This window comes from Chrysemys picta, chromosome 3 (genome assembly GCF_011386835.1).
Source record: "Chrysemys picta bellii isolate R12L10 chromosome 3, ASM1138683v2, whole genome shotgun sequence".
Lineage (NCBI taxonomy): Eukaryota > Metazoa > Chordata > Testudines > Emydidae > Chrysemys > Chrysemys picta.
The window spans coordinates 14,790,871-14,810,687 of record NC_088793.1 but is presented as its reverse complement, the minus strand read 5'-3'; the positions used below and the strand labels follow the sequence as shown (position 1 = coordinate 14,810,687).

The following is a 19,817-nucleotide window of genomic DNA, read 5'->3' as shown; positions in this document are numbered from 1 at the left end:
GAAAGGGGCTTTGCAATCTGGCCTTTTCACCAAAGCAGCTTTCCCATAATCTGATGGGAGCAAGTACAATTCCAATGTTTGGAAGTTAAGGTAGACAAAGGCAACATTGGGCTAGGTGCTGTATGAATATACAAGAAGACATAGTCATTGCCTTAAAAACCTAAGAAGACAAAGACAGACAATGAATGGGTGACCTGAAGCAGCTAAAAGGCGACGTGTTCCAAAGGGCGTTGATAGACATGTCACAACTTTTGAATGTGTATATTCTATGAACAATCCCTAGCGAACTTTCTAACAAATCTCAGTTGGTTTCTTTTAAAAATGTGTGTGTGTGTGTGTGTGCGCGCATGTGTGTGCGCGCACGCGCTGTTATAAGGTCGGCCACATCCCAAGCATCACCCTCGTGACTTGGAGACGCTCTGTGGCTCCCTGCCTCAGTTTCCCCTCTTCAGAACACCTTAATAAAAGCACAATCCTTTTGTCTAATAACACTCCCTTCTCTCACCGTCTATTCCGTTTATATAAAATTCAAAACAAAATATAGTCCTGGGGCTTCTCTTCCCCCGCTTCTCTCCTGCAGTCTGCTCTCGCAGCTCTTGCCTACAGTGCAGAACTAACCCTAACACCTGATATTTTCAAAACTGCAGAGCCCCCACACCTATCACTGAAGTCAACAGAAGCTGAGTACTTCTGAAAATCAGTCCAAGAGCAGAGACGACGAATCCCTGGGAGTTAAGAAACAACAGCTTAATGACAGTAAAACGCAAAGACTGGCAAATATTCAGGCTCAGTCATTTGAACCATCTAATTATAACCTATATCCAAACTTACAAGCACTTATCTCCCAAACTTTGTGTGTGTGTGTGTGTGTGTGTGTGTGTGTGTGTGTGTGTTCATCCTAGCCAGCAGCTCTCTGAATCTATACTCTTTGCACTTTATTAGCTCAAAATAAATATACAGCTGCTGCTTTACAAGATCGGGTTAAAAAAAAAGTTCCTTTCCTTCTTTTAACACTTGCCCCTTTTCTGCAAGCAGAAAGAGAGAACATTGCTCCTCTGAGCCATTGGCTCTGCCCTTACGTTGTTTATTATGGCTACACAAGGGACCTTGGGGTAATTTTATAAAAATCAATCAACTATTGTTATGGTAGCCTCCCCACCAATTCAAATAAATACAATTAAACCCATAATCTCTTCTGTGCCATGATATGGAGACCAAACACGTCTCTTTCAAATGTGGGGGCGGGTGGGGAAGAGGAAACATTCTGAGGCTATTTGATGTTTGGTGAGAACATCAAAACCATCACTCATCTCTATTAACCCAGCAATTGGCCTTCACCTCCAGGCCTGGAAAGAATTTTTTTTCCATCCTATTTTTTTTAAACCAAAATTAAACTAAATCTGAGGCACCTCCCCCTTTCCCAGAGGGAAAAGAAAACCAATCAACAACTCGAAAAACTGATAGAACATTAAAGAAAACAAAACAGAAAATAAAATAGGGTCCACTAAGGTGCTCTTCCACTTGGACCACCGACTGCACCAGAAGAATGATGAAGGGACTGGTGAGGGATAGATGGATATTTCTGCTCTGAAGTCTTATGTGAAACAAAGGAAAACAAGAGCAAATGGAGAGGAGGTGGAAATGCAATATGATAGCTCTTCATTTCATAGAGTGTCTTGGGCTGGAACAAAAGCATGCCAAACTGGATCAGTCTCAAGGTCCACCTAATCCAGTTCCCTGTCTTCAATAGATGCTTCTGAGGAAGGTGCAAGAACCTCCAAAGTTGGAAGTGATAAGATAACCTACCCACAAGGAAAGCTTCTTCTGATCCCTGTTAGTCAGAGGTTGAGTTACGCCTTGAAGCAGGAGACTATATATCCCTTCCAAAATGTTTGTCTGTTTTTAATCCTTATGATTATGGATATTCTCATTGTCCATACATAGGATGTTGAGTTCAACCCCATCTTTCTCATTAATGTTTAGTTTGTGGTAGCATTCCAGATGTTTTAGGGATTTCCCAAACACAGAAGAAAGCACTTGTTGAGGACCCTGTTTTGCTTTGATGTTATAAGCAATCAGCCTCAATTATACCTTTAAGAGAAATATTGTATTTTTTAAATGAAATGTCTCATTAAAATAAGTCCCATAGTAAAAATAAGTTTGAACATAAGTGCTTGTAAATTTGGATGTAGGTTATAATTAGATTGTGCAGGGGAAAGGATGAAGGTGACTCTCACCTGATCCAATCCAGCTTCCCTGCACAAGCTGAGTGAAGTGCTAAATGTAAACAAAAGATGTAAAGAATTGTTTTTTAATCATAATTTTACGTGTCACACAGGAAAGGTGTATATATGTACGTGTATGTATACATACATATACATACATATATATATTACACACACACACACACACACACACACACATACATACACACACACACTCAGATACACATATACACAGACATACACACAATTATATCAACTGCATCCTCTTAACTATTGTATGGATGAAAAATCCAGTAGAATGCCCTTTGTCTAATGGAAAAGCATCTGCTACTATTTGAAATGTCACCTCCTCAATGGACACGTCCGCTCTCTTCTGCACAAGGGTTGTATCCTACCATCGATATACGAGGAAAGAGTTTTGTATCATAAGCTTTGGCCCTGTAGGACCAATATTCCCGGACCCATTGACTTGTTATTTCCAGCTCTCTTCACTTTTGTGTTTTATGATGATCCCACTAGAACCCCCTGGAGATGTGCTGAACCTCACAAATTATGTTCCTGGCATGCATCCCCGAATGGCAAACAGCAGGAGGAAACTGTTAGAGCTGGGACATCTTTCCTCAAACAACTGATCATGCATAACAGCACTGCAGCATGCTGGCAGTCCATTTGATATGCTTGTTCTCAGCCTCCAAGGGGGTGCCTGCTGGGAGCAAACTAGAATGAAAAGAAAGATCCTGCTATGTAGCTCCTCCTGCGCTCATTTCATAGACATTGTTTATTGGCCTTAATTAAGGACAAGATACTAATGTTATGGACCCTGTTGCGTGCACCCTTTGGATATGCTCACATGAAACACGGATGAACTACACAAGTTCACCGCAGCCTGAGCTCCTACAGAGCAAGACACAAAGGAGTGAAGAGCTCACAACATTGACTCTGCCCCCAAAGCTGCCTGAACCCAAAGAGTCCAAAACTCGCTGTACACGTCACAGAGTGCATTCCCCCATGCACCTTTAGGTCCCAATCCAGCAAAGCACTTGAGTACACGCTTAATTTTAAGTGCATAGGCAGTACCACTTAAGTCAATGGTACTACACACATGTTTTAATATTGAAGTGTGTGCTCAATAGCTATGCTGGATTGGGGCCTTAATCCAGCCTTGAGCCAGAGAGAGGCAGCTGCTTGAATGTTCTCAGTTAGAAATCAACTCCCAGGACCGATGCCCATGTTTTCTGGCCGGCTGCATTCATCCCCATCTGTTCAGATGGCATGTGCTCCTTGCAAGCTGGGTGGCCTCTTTCCTTGCAGTGCAGGTGCCAAGCAATGGTGATTAAGATCAGCAGCCTGCATAACGCTGCAAGCATCATCTCATCTAGAGGAAGTCCCTCTACTCTACCAGCACTGAGGTGGCATCACAGACACTTGATCACACTTACAGTATGAGCCAAAGAAAGGGACAGCCAAACAGGGAGGAAGAGAGGTTACAATGGAGCGTGTGGACATTACTGGTTGCGCTAGAACACGGTATGTTACAGTAGATGCCTTGGAAACCTGGATGAAAGTCACCCAGTTGTATATGTCACAATCTGTATTACCCAAGGATACACAATGCAGATGTTCAGGGAAGGCCAGTTAGACCAGGAGATAAAATAGGTGAAGGTGGAGTAAGTATTCTTTGCTCTGTAATAATCCGAGGGGCTGCCAAATCCCAATACCTGAACTCCAGAGGAAAGCCACGTTTGGTTCCTGTGGCAGGATAATGCTTTGGGGAAAGCCTCACAAAGGCTCCAAGGTAAAAAAAAAAAAAAAAAAATCACAAGAAGGGAACTGATGTGAAAGGGGTGTTTGATCTGCAGAACTGAACCTGCGCTCGTTTCATAAAATCATAATAGTCTCCAAGGCCAGAAGGGACCATTGGGATCTCTCTTCCTGCACAACTCTGGCCATAGAACTTCCCCTCCCCCCCCCACCAATAGTTCCTTTTGAACTACAGCATATCTTTAAAAGAAATCCAATCTTGATTTTACAAAGGTCGCAATCCAGAAAAGCACTTGTGCAGATGATTAGTCCCCCTGAAGTCAATGGGACTACTCACACTTAAAAGTTAAGCCTGGACACAAGTGCTTTACTGAATCAGAGCCTTAATCCAGCTCTAATCTAGGAACAGACAGCTGCTTGGACATTTCAACCTGCTGGAGACCAGCTCAAGCAAAACAGTTTTAGCAAGGGAGGATGGTCTTTTAGCAAGTGCCCTGGACTGACTCTGAGGAGAGCAGCATTCAATTCCTGGCTCAGCCACAGACTGCTTGTGTCATCGTGGGCCGAGTCACTGACGTTTTCTGTGCCTCAATTACTAATATTCTGTTTGTAGGTTGTATCCCTTTCTACCATGATCATCTATTTAGATTGTAAGCTGGCAAGGGCAGGGACTGTCTCTTACAAAGCATTTTGCATAGTGCATAGCATGATGGGGCTCCGATCTCAGGACCTAGGTAGGCCATACCTTAATGCATCATCTTTTGCCTACAGATTAGCAAGGTTTACTGCTTGAGAGGAAGAATGGTCCAGCAGTCATAGCGCTAGTTTGGGATTCAACAGACCTGGGTTCAATTGCTTGTTCCACCACAGACTTCTTCTGTGGCCTTGAGGAAGTGTGAATCTCTCTGGGCCTCAGTTCCCCACCTGTGAAATGAGGTTAGTAGCACTGTCCAACCTCACAGAGGTTTTGTGAGGACAAATGCATTAAGGATTGTAAAATACTATGGGAATGGGGGCAATAAAAGTACCTACGATAGTTCTAGGAGGATTCAAGAGAGCTTTCTCTCAGATAATTAGCAGCAGCATTTCCTTGCAGAGACAGGACTGTTCCATGCCAGTGAGTGGAGGAAAGAGGGACCATGCTGCCTAAGCTTCCAGTCTGATCTCTGCAGGAGTCATACACAGTTCCTTTTGTTAGCAGAACTGGGATTAGCTTCCACTGATCTGATAGAGTTCAGCCTAGGAAGCCTTGGAGGAGTCTCGGCAGCTATCAAACATGCGGAAAATCGATTTAGTTGGCAAACGAGAGCCCTAGGAGTCTAATATATATGCTGCAATCCCAGTCAAAACAGGGGTGGAAATAGATGCCTGTGCCCTACACTGAGCCACAAATCAGGATTTACAATTAAGGGAAAGAAATAGAAAAGCTGTCCAATTGCTACAGTTGTAAAGGCCTCAAAATTCCCCTGCAATTTCTTGTCCTACAAGTTAAATTCCATTGAAAAACACTGAGTTCTTGTTAAAAAAAAAAAAAAAAAAAAGACAAAATATGTCCCTCCTTTCTTCCAAGACAGGTGGAATGTTATGATAGGTTGACTATAATTAACCCAGACTTGATGCACATTGTTGTAACAACCTAGAGATCCCATCACAGAGCAATAAAGAGAGACAGGACTGCCTTCCCCCCCAGTCTCTTTAAATCTCAATTAAAATATACATTGGATGCAACTTCCCATTAGCTGGTACTATTTGTACATCCCACGTTCTTTCTTTAATTAAAAAACATGCTTATTGCAATACTGCTAGAATCACTTTTACGGTATTTTAATTGTAATGTCTCTGTCTGATTAAAAAAAGAAAATATGAACTAGAAACTGCCTGCAAATAGTATCATCATGCACAGCCCAAATGGACTGAGCATAACAAAAAATGGCTCAGATAACCAAGTATCACAGCCAGTCTATAAACACGGGAAATAATGGGTATCTGCAACAGGTGACTAGATGACACAGAAGACTGGACAAAGATAAAAAACGTGCTACTTCTATGGTACCCGTTCAAACTCAACCCATATCAGCAATGACTGCAGTGTCTGTTGGCTGATGTGACCCTGTATGTGCCTCATCGGGATTGTGACAGTGTACCCCATAAGGCTTTATGGGGAGGGGGTGCTTATAAATGTATGTATGACATAACTGGAATATGTTTTGTGCTGCCTGTGCCATGTAACATATCTCCGTAAGGGTTGTGATCTACTATATCTATTCATCCTATTTGTACGTATATATCATTTTCTACTCGAGCTTAAGAATATGGGCTGTATGCTTGCCTGATTTCTAAGTAAGCTTTGTGAGGCATTTGGTCAGCTTCTTTAGGAAGGAATTTGCCAGGTTAAGTACCTGATCAGGAGACACTTAGGGAACAATGCATCTTGGAATGCTCCAATCCACATGAGAAGTCTTCCTGGAGACATGCAAGATGCCATGGGGACAATGCAAAGACTGAGTCATGCAGGGGCATGTGACTTGCCCAGGTGACTCCAAAACTCCATCTTGGAGCTGGGCTTTGCAGAGGAGGGAGGTCTCCACCCACAAGAGAGAGTCTACTTAAACCTGTGGGAGACCCCTCCATTTTGTCTTCAGCTGGCTAAAGAAGGAGCCTCTCCACCCCCCCCCAGGATACTTGAAGGAGACTGAAACAAAGGACAGTAACTACAGGGGGTGTGAGTGATTGCTAGACCCAGGCTAAAAGGAGCTTAGCCTGTAAAAGGGAGCACTCTGGAACTGGTGAGGAAATTATCTGTATTCAGTTTGATTAGGCATAGATTTGCGCATTTTACTTTATTTTGCTTGGTGACTTACTTTGTTCTGTCTGTTACTACTTTGAACCACTTAAATCCTACTGTCTGTATTTAATAAAATCACTTTTTATTTAGTAATTCACTCAGTATGTATTAATACCTGGGGGAGCAAACAACTGTGCATATCTCTCTATCAGTGTTATAGAGGGCGAACAATTTATTAGTTTGCCCTGCATAAGCTTTATACAGGGTAAAACGGATTTATCTGGGTTTAGACCCCATTGGGAGTTGGGCATCTGAGTGCTAAAGACAAGCGCGCTACTGCGAGCTGTTTTCAGGTAAACTTGCAGCTTTGGGACAGGTGATTCAGACCCTGGGTCTGTGTCTGGAGCCAGACAGGAGTGTCTTGGCTCAGCAAGACAGGGTGCTGGAGTCCTGAGCTGGCAGGGAAAACAGAAGCAGGGGTAGTCTTGGCACATCGGGTGGCAGCTCCCAAGGGGGTTTCTGTGATCCAACCCGTCACAGTGGCGTAGTCGAGCAGGATCTGTGCACAGCTGATTGCTTTGAGATACTGGTAGTGATTTTAAGTGAGTTTTAAGTGTGGTGGCTGGAGAACAGACAAAGTGGTTACTGGTTTGTTATTATCTGTTTGCTTATTTCGGGAAAGGGAAGTAGGGACAGAAAAGGAAGCAAAATAAGTAAGAATGAAGATCAAAAGAAGTTAAAACTACACAAGTTGCAAATTGCCCAGAAAGACTGAACAATGGGCGCTAGGAAGCTCTCTGTTAACTAAGAATCCCCTGAGCTGAGTGCATCTCAGTTTCAGTGAACTGCAGAGGGGTTGTGGCCCAGCACAAGAAAGCAGGAAAATGAGTACTAGCGATCTCAGTTCCAGTGAACTGCAGAGTGGTCGTAGCCCAGCACAAGAAAGCAGGACAATGAGTACCAGTGACGCTGCTATTAAACTAAAGCTGGCCAGGTTGGAAGCAAAAGAAAGAGAAAGTGAACATAAGAGACGGCTGGAATTAAGACAATTAGAAATTAGTGCCATGGAGGCAGAACATGCAAGGGAAGAGGCTGCCCACAAGAGAGCTATGGAGGTCGAGGCAGCGAGGGCGGAGGCAGAGGCAGCGAGGGCGGAGGCAGAGGCAGCGAGGGAGGCAGCGAGGGCGCGAGTGGCGGCGGAGGCAGAGGCAGCTGCCCACGAGAGGGCTATGGAGGCCCAGAGGGAGGCCCGGAAGCATGAACTGGCTGTTATGGAGTCAAAGAGACGAAACCCTCCCCCTGCTGGCTCCACTTCCCCAGAAATCCACAAATGGGAGCGGCTATGTCCACAGTATGATGAGTCCAGCGATATCGCCGAATATTTCATCACCTTTGAGAGACTGTGCACCCTCCATGCCATCCCTGAAGATCAGAAGATGACCACATTGATAGCAAAATTGACTGGCAGAGCTCTGGACATATTCAATAAGATGCCTATTGATGATGCTTCAAACTATGGTAAATTTAAGGAACTGGTTTTGAAACAGTTTCAGGTTACACCTGAAACCTACAGGGTTAAATTCAGGAGCCTTAAGAGGGGATCTGGATTAAGTAATGTGGCTTATGCCAATGAAATGAGAGATTTGGTAGATAAATGGGTGCGGGGGAGAGGCATTACCAGTTTTGAAGGGATGTGTGATCTAGTTACTCAGGAACATTTCCTGAATATGTGCAGTGATGAGGTAAAACAGTATTTGTGGGACAAAAAGGTAAATGCAGTGGGTGAATTAGCTGAGTATGCTGACTCTTATGAACAAGCCCAAGCTGCAATCAAACACAAACCACTGGCAGAAGGGTATAAGGTTGGGGGAAAGCAGAATCACCGTTTTACCCCTGGGTCTGGGAAAAAAGAGGCTGGGCGGTCACCTCCCCATTCCCCTGGTACTCGACCCAAATTTCCTGTGCAAGCAGAGGAGCCCAAGAGGTGCTATCATTGTAAGTCCACTGAGCACCTGAGGAATAAGTGTCCCTTACTGAGTGAAGCTGCGGCTTCTCAGAGCCAGGCTGTGGCCTCTTTCCACACAGGATTTGTAAAGCTTGCTTCCACACAACCCAGCAATGAGCATATGCATGCTGTTAAATTGAATGGTCAGATGCTTCTTGGATTAAGGGACACGGGTGCTGAGATTTCTGTGGTCAGGAGGGACCTAATCCAGGAGAAGGATCTGTTGCCAGGTAAAATGGCAGAATTAGAGCTGGTAGGGGGTTACAAAGTCCTTGCACCTTTAGCTAAAGTACACATGCAAACTCGGGATTTGCAGGCTGAGCTGACTGTTGCAACGGTGGCAAACAATTTTGCACCGTTTCTACTGGGGAATGATTTCTTTAGTGTGGCAGAATCTGTCCCAGGGTTGGTTAGCAGTGAGAAGGAATCTTGTGCTAAAAGCCCCAGGGGGGGGGGTGAAGTCACACGGACTGCTGGGGGAATAGGAGAGTGTCTCTTAGGTTCCTCTGCAGCAGTAAAGGATGCAGCTTCGGGGGCAGGGCTGGTTGTGGCCAGTTCCTGTAGCCCTGGGGCTCAAGGGAAGTTCCAGAGGGAGGAGCTGGATGAAGCCAGCTCCTGTCCCGTAATCATCTCCCCTGGGGAGGGGGATGTGCCACCTTGTAGCAAGGAGGCCACCACAGCTGCTGACTGCCAGGAAGTTGCAGGTCAGCAGGGGGCTGGGCCTGCCCTGGGGTGCACAGAGGCGTGTGTCCGAAAGGTGGAAGTTGGGGTCCTGGGGACCGCTGTGGTGGGAACAGGCCCCAAGGACTCTATAGCTGAGTGCCAGCCCAACCCGAGTGGAAGGGGAGGGATTTTGCTGGCCAGCGAGAGGTCTGTCGTAGCTGGTAGCTGTGAGTCCACAGCTGGGGCAGGATCACCTTCCCTTTCAGGGGACACAAGAGTGTCGGACCCAGAGGGGAGATCAAAGAGGGAAGCCCAGATGGAAGGTCAGGGGGGGCCAGAGAGTCCACCCACCTTTTGTGGGGAGGGGCTTTCCCAGGAGGAGGGTGAAAAGTCTGCATTCAGAATGCCAGCCCCCTCTCCTGTGGATCAGGTTTTAAGGGAAACCTGGGGGTCAGGTCTCCAGGATAAGGGGGTCTATCCAGCTGACCCATTGGAAACAGAAAGTGGGGTGCCCAAAGGGGTCCAGAGCACCCCAGGGAGAGCTGCTGTTCTTGCTACACTTGCAAGAGATAAAACTCTCTCTCCAAGACAGGGGGGGGGGGGGAATCTCTTCATGGGAGGAACTTCACAAGGGAGTGGGGCCCAGCCCAGAGAAACTCCAGAGGGAGGGGCCGAGGACAAGTATGGTTGTAGTACACCCTTTCCTGGCCAAAGACCCAAGCACATGCCCGAACTAGAAGTCTTCCCCAAAGAGGCAGAGGAATCTGCATCAGAGGGTCTACCAGAGGGCACAGAGAACTGGGAAAATGCAATGGGTGCTAAACAAGTCAAATTGAGTGAACGAAGCCTGTCCACTGTAGATTTGCTGTTAACCTTGTGTCTTTTGCTAATTCACCTATGGGATAAAACAAAAGAATTCACACTAGTGGTAAACCCTTTAAAGATGTGGAACATATTTGATTTGTGGAATAAGCTGTTATACATGCTGGGGATGGTGACAGGACAGCCCCACCAGCGTGTTACTTTACAGCCCATACCTGTAAAAAGCAGCAAAAGCATAACAGGCCTATGCTGCTGTGTAGAAGGGGAAACTGGGGCACACCGCCTCATGGCATTGGTGGCTAAATGCCAAGATACCTCCACGTTAATGAGTATTGCTGCCTGCATTCTGTTAGCAATACTACATCCCTACCTGTTTGCAAGCATCTGGGGACCAGGGACCTCAAAACGGGCTAGAACCCCCAGGAGTGACACCATATGGTTTCAAGGTACTGAAAGGAAGTGTGACCAGAAACAAACAGAAATTTTACAGGTACTGCCTCCGCCATGGACAGTGTCCAAGTCTCTGGCAGTAAGTTCAGGGGGAGGGTGTGACAGTGTACCCCATAAGGCTTTATGGGGAGGGGGTGCTTATAAATGTATGTATGACATAACTGGAATATGTTTTGTGCTGCCTGTGCCATGTAACATATCTCCGTAAGGGTTGTGATCTACTATATCTATTCATCCTATTTGTACGTATATATCATTTTCTACTCGAGCTTAAGAATATGGGCTGTATGCTTGCCTGATTTCTAAGTAAGCTTTGTGAGGCATTTGGTCAGCTTCTTTAGGAAGGAATTTGCCAGGTTAAGTACCTGATCAGGAGACACTTAGGGAACAATGCATCTTGGAATGCTCCAATCCACATGAGAAGTCTTCCTGGAGACATGCAAGATGCCATGGGGACAATGCAAAGACTGAGTCATGCAGGGGCATGTGACTTGCCCAGGTGACTCCAAAACTCCATCTTGGAGCTGGGCTTTGCAGAGGAGGGAGGTCTCCACCCACAAGAGAGAGTCTACTTAAACCTGTGGGAGACCCCTCCATTTTGTCTTCAGCTGGCTAAAGAAGGAGCCTCTCCACCCCCCCCCAGGATACTTGAAGGAGACTGAAACAAAGGACAGTAACTACAGGGGGTGTGAGTGATTGCTAGACCCAGGCTAAAAGGAGCTTAGCCTGTAAAAGGGAGCACTCTGGAACTGGTGAGGAAATTATCTGTATTCAGTTTGATTAGGCATAGATTTGCGCATTTTATTTTATTTTGCTTGGTGACTTACTTTGTTCTGTCTGTTACTACTTTGAACCACTTAAATCCTACTGTCTGTATTTAATAAAATCACTTTTTATTTAGTAATTCACTCAGTATGTATTAATACCTGGGGGAGCAAACAACTGTGCATATCTCTCTATCAGTGTTATAGAGGGCGAACAATTTATTAGTTTGCCCTGCATAAGCTTTATACAGGGTAAAACGGATTTATCTGGGTTTAGACCCCATTGGGAGTTGGGCATCTGAGTGCTAAAGACAAGCGCGCTACTGCGAGCTGTTTTCAGGTAAACTTGCAGCTTTGGGACAGGTGATTCAGACCCTGGGTCTGTGTCTGGAGCCAGACAGGAGTGTCTTGGCTCAGCAAGACAGGGTGCTGGAGTCCTGAGCTGGCAGGGAAAACAGAAGCAGGGGTAGTCTTGGCACATCGGGTGGCAGCTCCCAAGGGGGTTTCTGTGATCCAACCCGTCACAGGGATCCTATGACTGATGGTATTGAAGGCCAGAAGGAGGTGTAGCTGGATCACTGCAAAGGACTCCTGTCCAAAGCCAAGAGAAGGTTATCCAGCTATGCCTGTAGGGCCAGGCTGATGGGAAGAGGTGCAAAAGGGAAAGAGAAAAGCTAAATTAATACAAATGAAAAGGCCTCCTGATATAACACCAGGACAGTGTTAACCTCAGGCCTGGTAAACAAGAAAAGTGTCAGACCGGACATCAGTTAAACAAAATTGGTTTGTTGAAAATTAGACCTAATTGATGGACAAAATAACAAGGGGATGGACTATTCCACCCAACACTTCCTTTGCAGTCCTCAGGAAAAGACTTTCTGGGGAAAAAGATGGCTATCGTGGCCACAGACTGACTGAAAGAAGGGGAAGGAGCGAACTTCATCATCACGGCTGCCACCCCTGCAGTCTCCTGAGACCCTGGGATCCTGTGGGACATCATTGTGACGTCTTCATCATGAGCAAACCGGGCCAGAGAGAGGGACTCAGATGACACTGCCACCTCCACCAGCTAAATCCCAAATGCCACCTGGGTTGTAAGACCATGTAACCCCTTCCCCCATGTGTGTTCTATTCCTTCCCCATCTTATTTATTCTCTTTCCTATCCCTCTCCTTTTGCTTTCTGTTTAATAACGCTCTGGCTTAGCCAGCCACGACTATATTTTGCAACACTGCTGTAAGCCTGTCACCCAAGAGAGGTAGTTAAAAGCAATGCCCTAAATGGCCCAATGATGGCATGACTTTGCTAAGTCTTATCAGCCACTCCAAAACTGTGTGCTGGGCTTGTGTTTCTCCAGCACTGAGTCTGCAAGTGAGAGTCAACACCTGAGACAGAAGCTGCATTTTCTCGTTGCTGTTTTTTCCATGTCCCTGTTGTGTGTGTGTCTTCTTTTGTCTTCTAAAAAACAGGTTCAAACCTCAACAGCAATAACAACAGCTCCAGCCCATCTTAACTAACTTCTTCTCTTTATTCCCCAAAAGTACAGTTATCACCATCTGTGTTTCTTGCATGCAGCCACCGGTGGCTTTTTTTGCAGCCACCACAGCCACCAAAGCATGGGTGGAGATTGGGAGGGCAAAGCAGCAGTCCCTCCCTGCAGCACCCGTCCGTTGCTCCTGAACAGCTGGTACCAAGGGCAGTGAAATGCGAGCAGGGATCGGCACCCTGCACCACGCAGCCTTCTTGGCAGCTGTGGGCAGCGCCTCTGCAGACACGTTTGGTCACCAGGACATTTCCCTGGGCAGCTCCCCTACACCGGGAGTCTGGGACGCTGCAGACGGCTGGTGAGTTCCCGACCCACCTTTGCGGGGTGTCTTTCACTGAAGGGCCATGGGAGGCAGGGACAGAGACAGGTCGGCGCTTCCTGCACCTGGGGCTGCACTCGCTGTTTACAGTTGCTCTAGCTACTGCAGCAGGTCAACGACTCCAGGCTGCTGCAGGGCTTGGCAGCTCCCCGGCATGGTGAGGGGCTCCCACTCCATGACAAGCTCTGAGCATAATAGGAGCAAAGTCCGGGGGAGCTAAATGGGGATCTCTACTTCCTACTGCCCAGCCCCAGTGTGTAGAGGCCATGCCCTACTAGGGGGCTCCTACCTAAGTTCCCATGTGGTGCATGCAACCTGCCAGGATCACCCCTTCTTATTAGCATCAAGAGCTCCGTTGGTGATGCGGGGTGAGTCTGAGCACAGGGGAATCCTTCCTCGCTGCCACTTACAGAAAGGGGTTTGCTGCTTTTCAACAAGTACAGAAGTTAATTAAGTATTGTAGGGAAAATTGTCAGAGCGGCCACATAATATGTGTTGTGAAAACCTCTGGTCTAAAAGACTGTCATACAGGGGGTTTTCCCTTATAAAATCTCTTTACAGCTAAAGCGAAAGGGAACAATGGATCTGATGAAAATGAAAGCCTTGCGTAACCAAATGCTTTAATTGTTTCCCCTGCTTTTCTGTATCATTAATAAATAACTTAAAATATTTTTAATGGTATGTTTGCCATGGTACTAAGCAGGCTGAAGTATCTGGTTATAAAACCCTGAACCCTGTTTAAAACTGTTTAATGTTGGATAGTTTCAGGGTCCTGTTAACACCTGTGACTCTTTCAGCCCATTTATTCCATCTAAATTAATACAAACGAACCAAGTGTGCTTGCTATCATAAACGCCCTTCTCAGAGCCTAAAATATTTGAATGTTGGTTTAATACCTGTACTGTACCTACCATAGAGTGTGTGTCAGCTGAATGGGCTTGTTTGAGAATGAAAAGGAGCATGAGGGAGTGGGGAAAAAATGCTTTGAATATGAGAGGAGTCCAAGCCATAAAGACACGGTAGCCAAACTTCACTGAGAACAATGGAAAGACTCCCATAGACTTCACTGGGCTTATGGATCAAGCCCACGGTTCAGAGTTGTGTCTGAACTTCCTTTCTGATTCCCTTTCTTGCTCTGGATTTATTTCATAGATTTGGGCTGAGCCACGAAGTTCAGACCCAGATTTGAATCCAAATTTGCTAGGACTTTGGATCCTGTATTCTAGTTCAGACCCACCTCAGACACGTGATGCAGATACGCATTCCAGCAGGATAATCTCATTCGGGCTGAAAAAGACTCATTCATTACCAAGATCAGAGGCTGAGAACTTTCAGCGGGAGGTTGGTGAGGAGGAGGGGAGGATTTGGCTAAAACGTTTTCAGGCTTGATCTCAACCCCAGCTTGATTAAAGTATTTATTTGATTTGTTCAGGTGGAAGGAAACCTGATAAAATTCCACCCCGCTATTTTGGGAGATCTCTGATCCAGGGATAGAAGTGGGAAGGAAAGTGGTTTCCATTTTCAGATTTCTTTATGGTCAAAACTGAGTTAAAATACATTAAAATATCACATTCCTTGTGTCTATAGTCCTCAATGAAGGTTTAGCCACAGATCCTCGAAGATATTTAGATGCACAACTCCTATCGATTTCAATGGGAGTTAGGAGCCTAAATACCTTTGAGGATTTGGGCCTTAGTACCTATGACATTTGTTAAGAAATCTCTCTTACAAACCATTAAGTGTAAGCATTTAAAAACAATACAAAGTCCTTTGCTAACTTTTTAGGCCCCAATCCCGAAAAGGCTAGTGCATGTGCTTAAAGTTAAGCATGTGAAGAAGGGTATGCAGGATTGGAGCCTTCATTTCGAGGATGGAAATGTTTCTTTTGGTGAATGGCAGGTTATTTTTGTCCTTAATTGTGTATTGACTCCAACAGAGCTTCATCTATTTACAACAAATCTGAATTTGACACGGGATATGTAAGTACTACAAACCTGATGCTTTCTCTCCTAATTGTGCTATATTATTTACACAGCACCAACAGAGTGCTAGGATCATGGATTATTTATTACATTCTGTAACTGTAGCCTATAATTCTGTAACAACATCATTAGTTCTGTAAAGGCTTTTCCAACACACTTGCATCAAAGATACCACACAAGACATAGCTGATTATTGTGACCAGTACCACTATTATCCCTGATGGCTGTGCAGAAGAGCTGCACTTTCAGCAGTCAGGAATAAAAGCATTCCTATTCATATTGTCATTATGCTTCAAACGGCATAAACGATGCCTTCCGCATACATAATAATTAAACAGATCCCTCCCCCCATCCTCACTATGTTTACCAAACACTGATGCTCTGTCTCTTACGCTCCTGTCTGACCAGGTGCCTTGGCACAGTTTATTTGATTTGGGGGCGGGGAAGGAGAGAGTGAAACTCTACTGCCTGGAAGAAACAAACAGACAAAAACCTCCTCAGACCTTTGACATGCAGCAAGTTGAGGATGCCAGTGGTGGTATCCAGCAGCAGCGTCTGGCCTCTTTCTACCGTGACATTAGCGCCATCTTGTGGCAGGTGCCCATCAAGCCAGCTGGAGTTCTTAGACCATCGGCCACAGAATTGGAGGGGAAGGTACCTCTGAAAAAGAAAATAAGGGTCTTAAAATTGACCTTTCATTATTTAAAAAAATATATAACTGGAAATAACTTTAAAACAAATGATAAGTGTGGTCATGCAGGTCCTTGTCCTAACCTCCTGTTGTCACCAACATGGAAATACTTGTCAGGGGAAAATGGACACAGGTTTTACCTGGCATACCTTAAGTGAAGTTCATTCACTCTGGCAATGTCTTTTCTGCTAGGCTAGTTGGGCTGTATATTTCTCTCTCCTCCCCCTCTCTCCCCCCCCCCAATATGCAGCCCTCCCCCTTCTATATAACAACAGGGAGAGGAGGGAATCCAAGTTTCTTGGTGCGTGTTTTCTCCACTAAAATATCTAGACTCAACTCACCGTCTACTTCAAAAGTAGATCTAGGCTCACCACAAAGGTTAGGCCTGGATAGACCTTAGAGGAAATGCTAGATAGCATGTCTAGAGCAATAAACCTACCTCAAGAGGTACTGCAAGGATTAGTCAATATTGGCAATGTATACACCACAGTGATCCATGTGCTTGTTACCATCATACTGGATTAGTGCAACACAGGATAATAATAATTAATGGAGAGATCCCATCTCCTAGAATTGGAAGGGACCTTGAAAGGTCATCAAGTCTAGCCCCCTGCCTTCACTAGCAGGACCAAGTACAGATTTTGCCCCAGATCCCTAAGTAGCCCCCTCAAGGATTGAACTCACAACCCTGGGTTTAGCAGGCCAATGCTCAAACCACTGAGCTATCCCTCCCTGAGATAGATATGGTTTCTCTATAGGGTGAAAGGATTGATGTAGTAGACAGAGCATGACAAGGACTCAAGAAAGCTGGGTTCATTCACAGACTCCCTGAGTGGCTCTGGGCAAATCAGTCTATCCCTGTCTCAGTTCCCCATGTGTGAAATGGGGATGATACTTTCCTACCTCACAGGGTGTTGTGAAGATAAAACCCTTTATGATTGTGCGGGGCCCAGTTACCAGAGTGATGAGGGCCATGTACTCTGGCAGATTCAGCAACACCAGTGAGTATGAAATGCACCTGCCTGCTTCCTTACTGATGATTCTCCTCTGGAGCACATTACACCTGCTCTCTAGAGATTGCATCCATTTGTTTCTGAGTGAAATTCAAAACACTGATTTTGATCAATGAAACCCTATGTGTCTTCAGTCCTGTCTACCTCAGAATCTATCTCTCCATACACTATCTTGATAAATCAGATGGTCTGGCATGATCCTGACAAAAGTTCCCAGATATCAGTAGTACAGAATTAGAGGCAGGGCATTCGCCAGGGGACAGGGATGGGGTTTTGTTTATTTCAGTGGCTCAACAAGGCCCAAATTTCCAGGCCACACTGCCAGGTATATCTTATTCACTAAAGATTTTGCTAGAAGCTTGAGTAATTCAAATGTAGTTTGTAGGGTTGAAGTAGGGTTTTTTTTTCCAGTTGACTTGCCTTCAGTTTTGTTTTTTGCTGAACAATGTTTTATTCTGGCTGTTCATGCACCACTTTTAGACTGGCAGGGGTGTTGGAAAACAAACATTTAGGTAGCTAAGAATTTGCTACACTAGAAGGGACTAATGGTCCATCAAGTCTGCTATCTGATCTCCACAGCTTGGATCCTTATCAGAACCAAACCTTTTTAGACTCCTACACACCTTGCTGGTGGGAACATTAGAAGTAGGTAATGTTGACCAATATATCCTAGCTAGCATATAGATCATATTAATATGGATTACCTGCACCATACATATATTAGTATGCATTAAGCACAAATAGAATTAAGTACAAATAGTATAGCAGTTATATAACCTAAATTGGCCTCTACCTTTACCATAATCCTATTCTCTTATCCTAAGTATCCCATAACACCTTGCAGTACCTGAAGTAAGCTTTAGCTTAAGTACATAGGAAAGTTGTCAGGATCAGGACACATGATTATTTTATCATAGCAACAGGTAGGGAGTTATTCTCCCAGGCCAGTACTGGAATGTCCCAAAGGAAGAAGACAAGACATATCATTGTTTTGTCCTAGTACAAACCTAGGAGATGCCTTCACGCCCTTTGGTACCTGCAATGCATATGTTCAGAACAAAGAGATAAGGGGTACATCATACCAGAAAAACAAGGTAAAAAACTGATTGGTAAAATTCTAGTTTCAGGTGATGTACGCTGTACCTTTTACTTGTAAACTGGTAGGGTATAAAAAGATGGCTTTAGAGGTGTAACTCTGGGAGCACACCTTCTGCGTAATGTGAATGTAACAGAGCTGCACAAGCCAGCTTCCCGGAGATTGGTATCGTATAGAACCTTTTTCCTGTACTACATTATTATTGACTTTTAGCAATAAACATGACTGACATTGGATATTTAGTCTCTTGAATATATTTCATAATGAACTGAAGTGTGGTCAAGAAATTGACTTTACAATCTGTCAACATTAGATAGTACTATTTATTTACAGTAGCACTAACAATGTGCTGGGTGCTTTCCACACATTCACAGAAATTGCAGAAATGTTGGACTGGAAGGGACCTCAATAAGTCATCTAATCTAGTCCTCTGCACTCAAGATAGGACTAAGTATTATCTAGACCATCCCTGATAGGTGTTTGTCTAACCTGTTCTTAAAAACCTCCAATGATGGAGATTCTACAGCCTCCCTACATAATTTGTTCCATTGTTAACGATCCTTACACAGGGTTGGCAACTTTCTACTCGCATAAAACCGAACACCCTTGCCCCTCCCCTGCCCCACCCCTCCTCTGAGGCCCCACCCTTGCCCTGCCCCTTCTCCAAGGCCCTGCCCCCAGCTCACTCCATCCTCCCCTCCCTCTGTCGCTCATTCTCCCCACCCTCACTCACCCGCTCATTTTCACCAGGCTGACTCAGGGGTTGGGGTGCAGGAGAGGGTGAGGGCTCTGGCTGGGGTTGGGGGTCTGGGGTGCAGGAGGGTGCTCTGGGCTGGGATTGAAGGGTTTGGAGGGTGGGAGGTGGATCAGGGCTAGGGCTGGGGCTGGGCCTGGGGCTTGGGAGGGAATCAGGGATGCAGGCTCTGGACAGCTCTTACCTCAAGTAGCTCCCGGAAGCTGTGGCATGTCTCCCTCCAGCTCCTATGCTGAAGCATGGTCAGGCGGCTCTGCATGCTACCCTGTCCACAGGCTCCTAGCCAATGGGAGCTTCAGAAGTGGGGCTTGGGGCAGGGGCAGCATGCGGAGCCCCCTGGCTGCCCCTACGCGTAGGAGCCAGAGCGGGGGACATGCCGCCTGCTTCCCGGGAGCCACACAGCACGAAGGCTAGCAGGAAACCTGCCAGCCCCCCTGCGCAGCACCGCCACCTGGACAGTCAATAGCCCAATCAGCGGTGCTGACCAGAGCCACCAGGATCCCTTTTCGACCAGGTGTTCTGGTCGAAAACCGGACACCTGATCACCCTATCCTTACAGTTAGGGAGTTTTTCCTAGTGTCTAACCTAAATCCCCCTTACTGCAATTTAGGCTCATTCTTTCTTGTCCTGTCCTCAGTGGTAAGGAGAAAAATTTATCATCCTCCTCTTTATAACAATCTTTTATGTACTTTAAGACTGTTACCATGATCCTCCTCAGTCTTCTCTTCTCCAGATTAAACAAACCCAATTTTTTCAATTTTTCCTCGTACATCATGTTTTCTAGACCTTTAGTCATTTTTTGTTGCTCTCTTCTGAACTTTCTCCAATTTGTCCACATCTTTCCTGAATTGTGATGCCCAGAACTTGACACAATACTCCAGTTGAGGCCTTACTAGCGCTGAGTAGAGAAGAAGAACTACTTCTTGTTTCTTGCTTACAACA

At 45.5% G+C, this 19,817-nt stretch overlaps 1 protein-coding gene across 3 annotated transcripts in view; it reads right to left on the bottom strand.

Moving 5' to 3' along the window:
* The window catches only part of PKHD1 (PKHD1 ciliary IPT domain containing fibrocystin/polyductin), a 380,982-nt gene that overhangs the window by 222,609 nt on the left and 138,556 nt on the right, over positions 1-19,817 (bottom strand). For all 3 annotated transcript variants that reach the window (XR_010599356.1, XM_065587493.1, XM_065587494.1), the window contains exon 36: positions 15,825-15,981. Coding sequence is in view for 2 of the 3 variants with exons in the window: in XM_065587493.1 (XP_065443565.1) it covers positions 15,825-15,981 (157 nt within the window). In the remaining variant the exon portion in view is untranslated. The remainder of the gene's footprint in view (positions 1-15,824; positions 15,982-19,817) is intronic.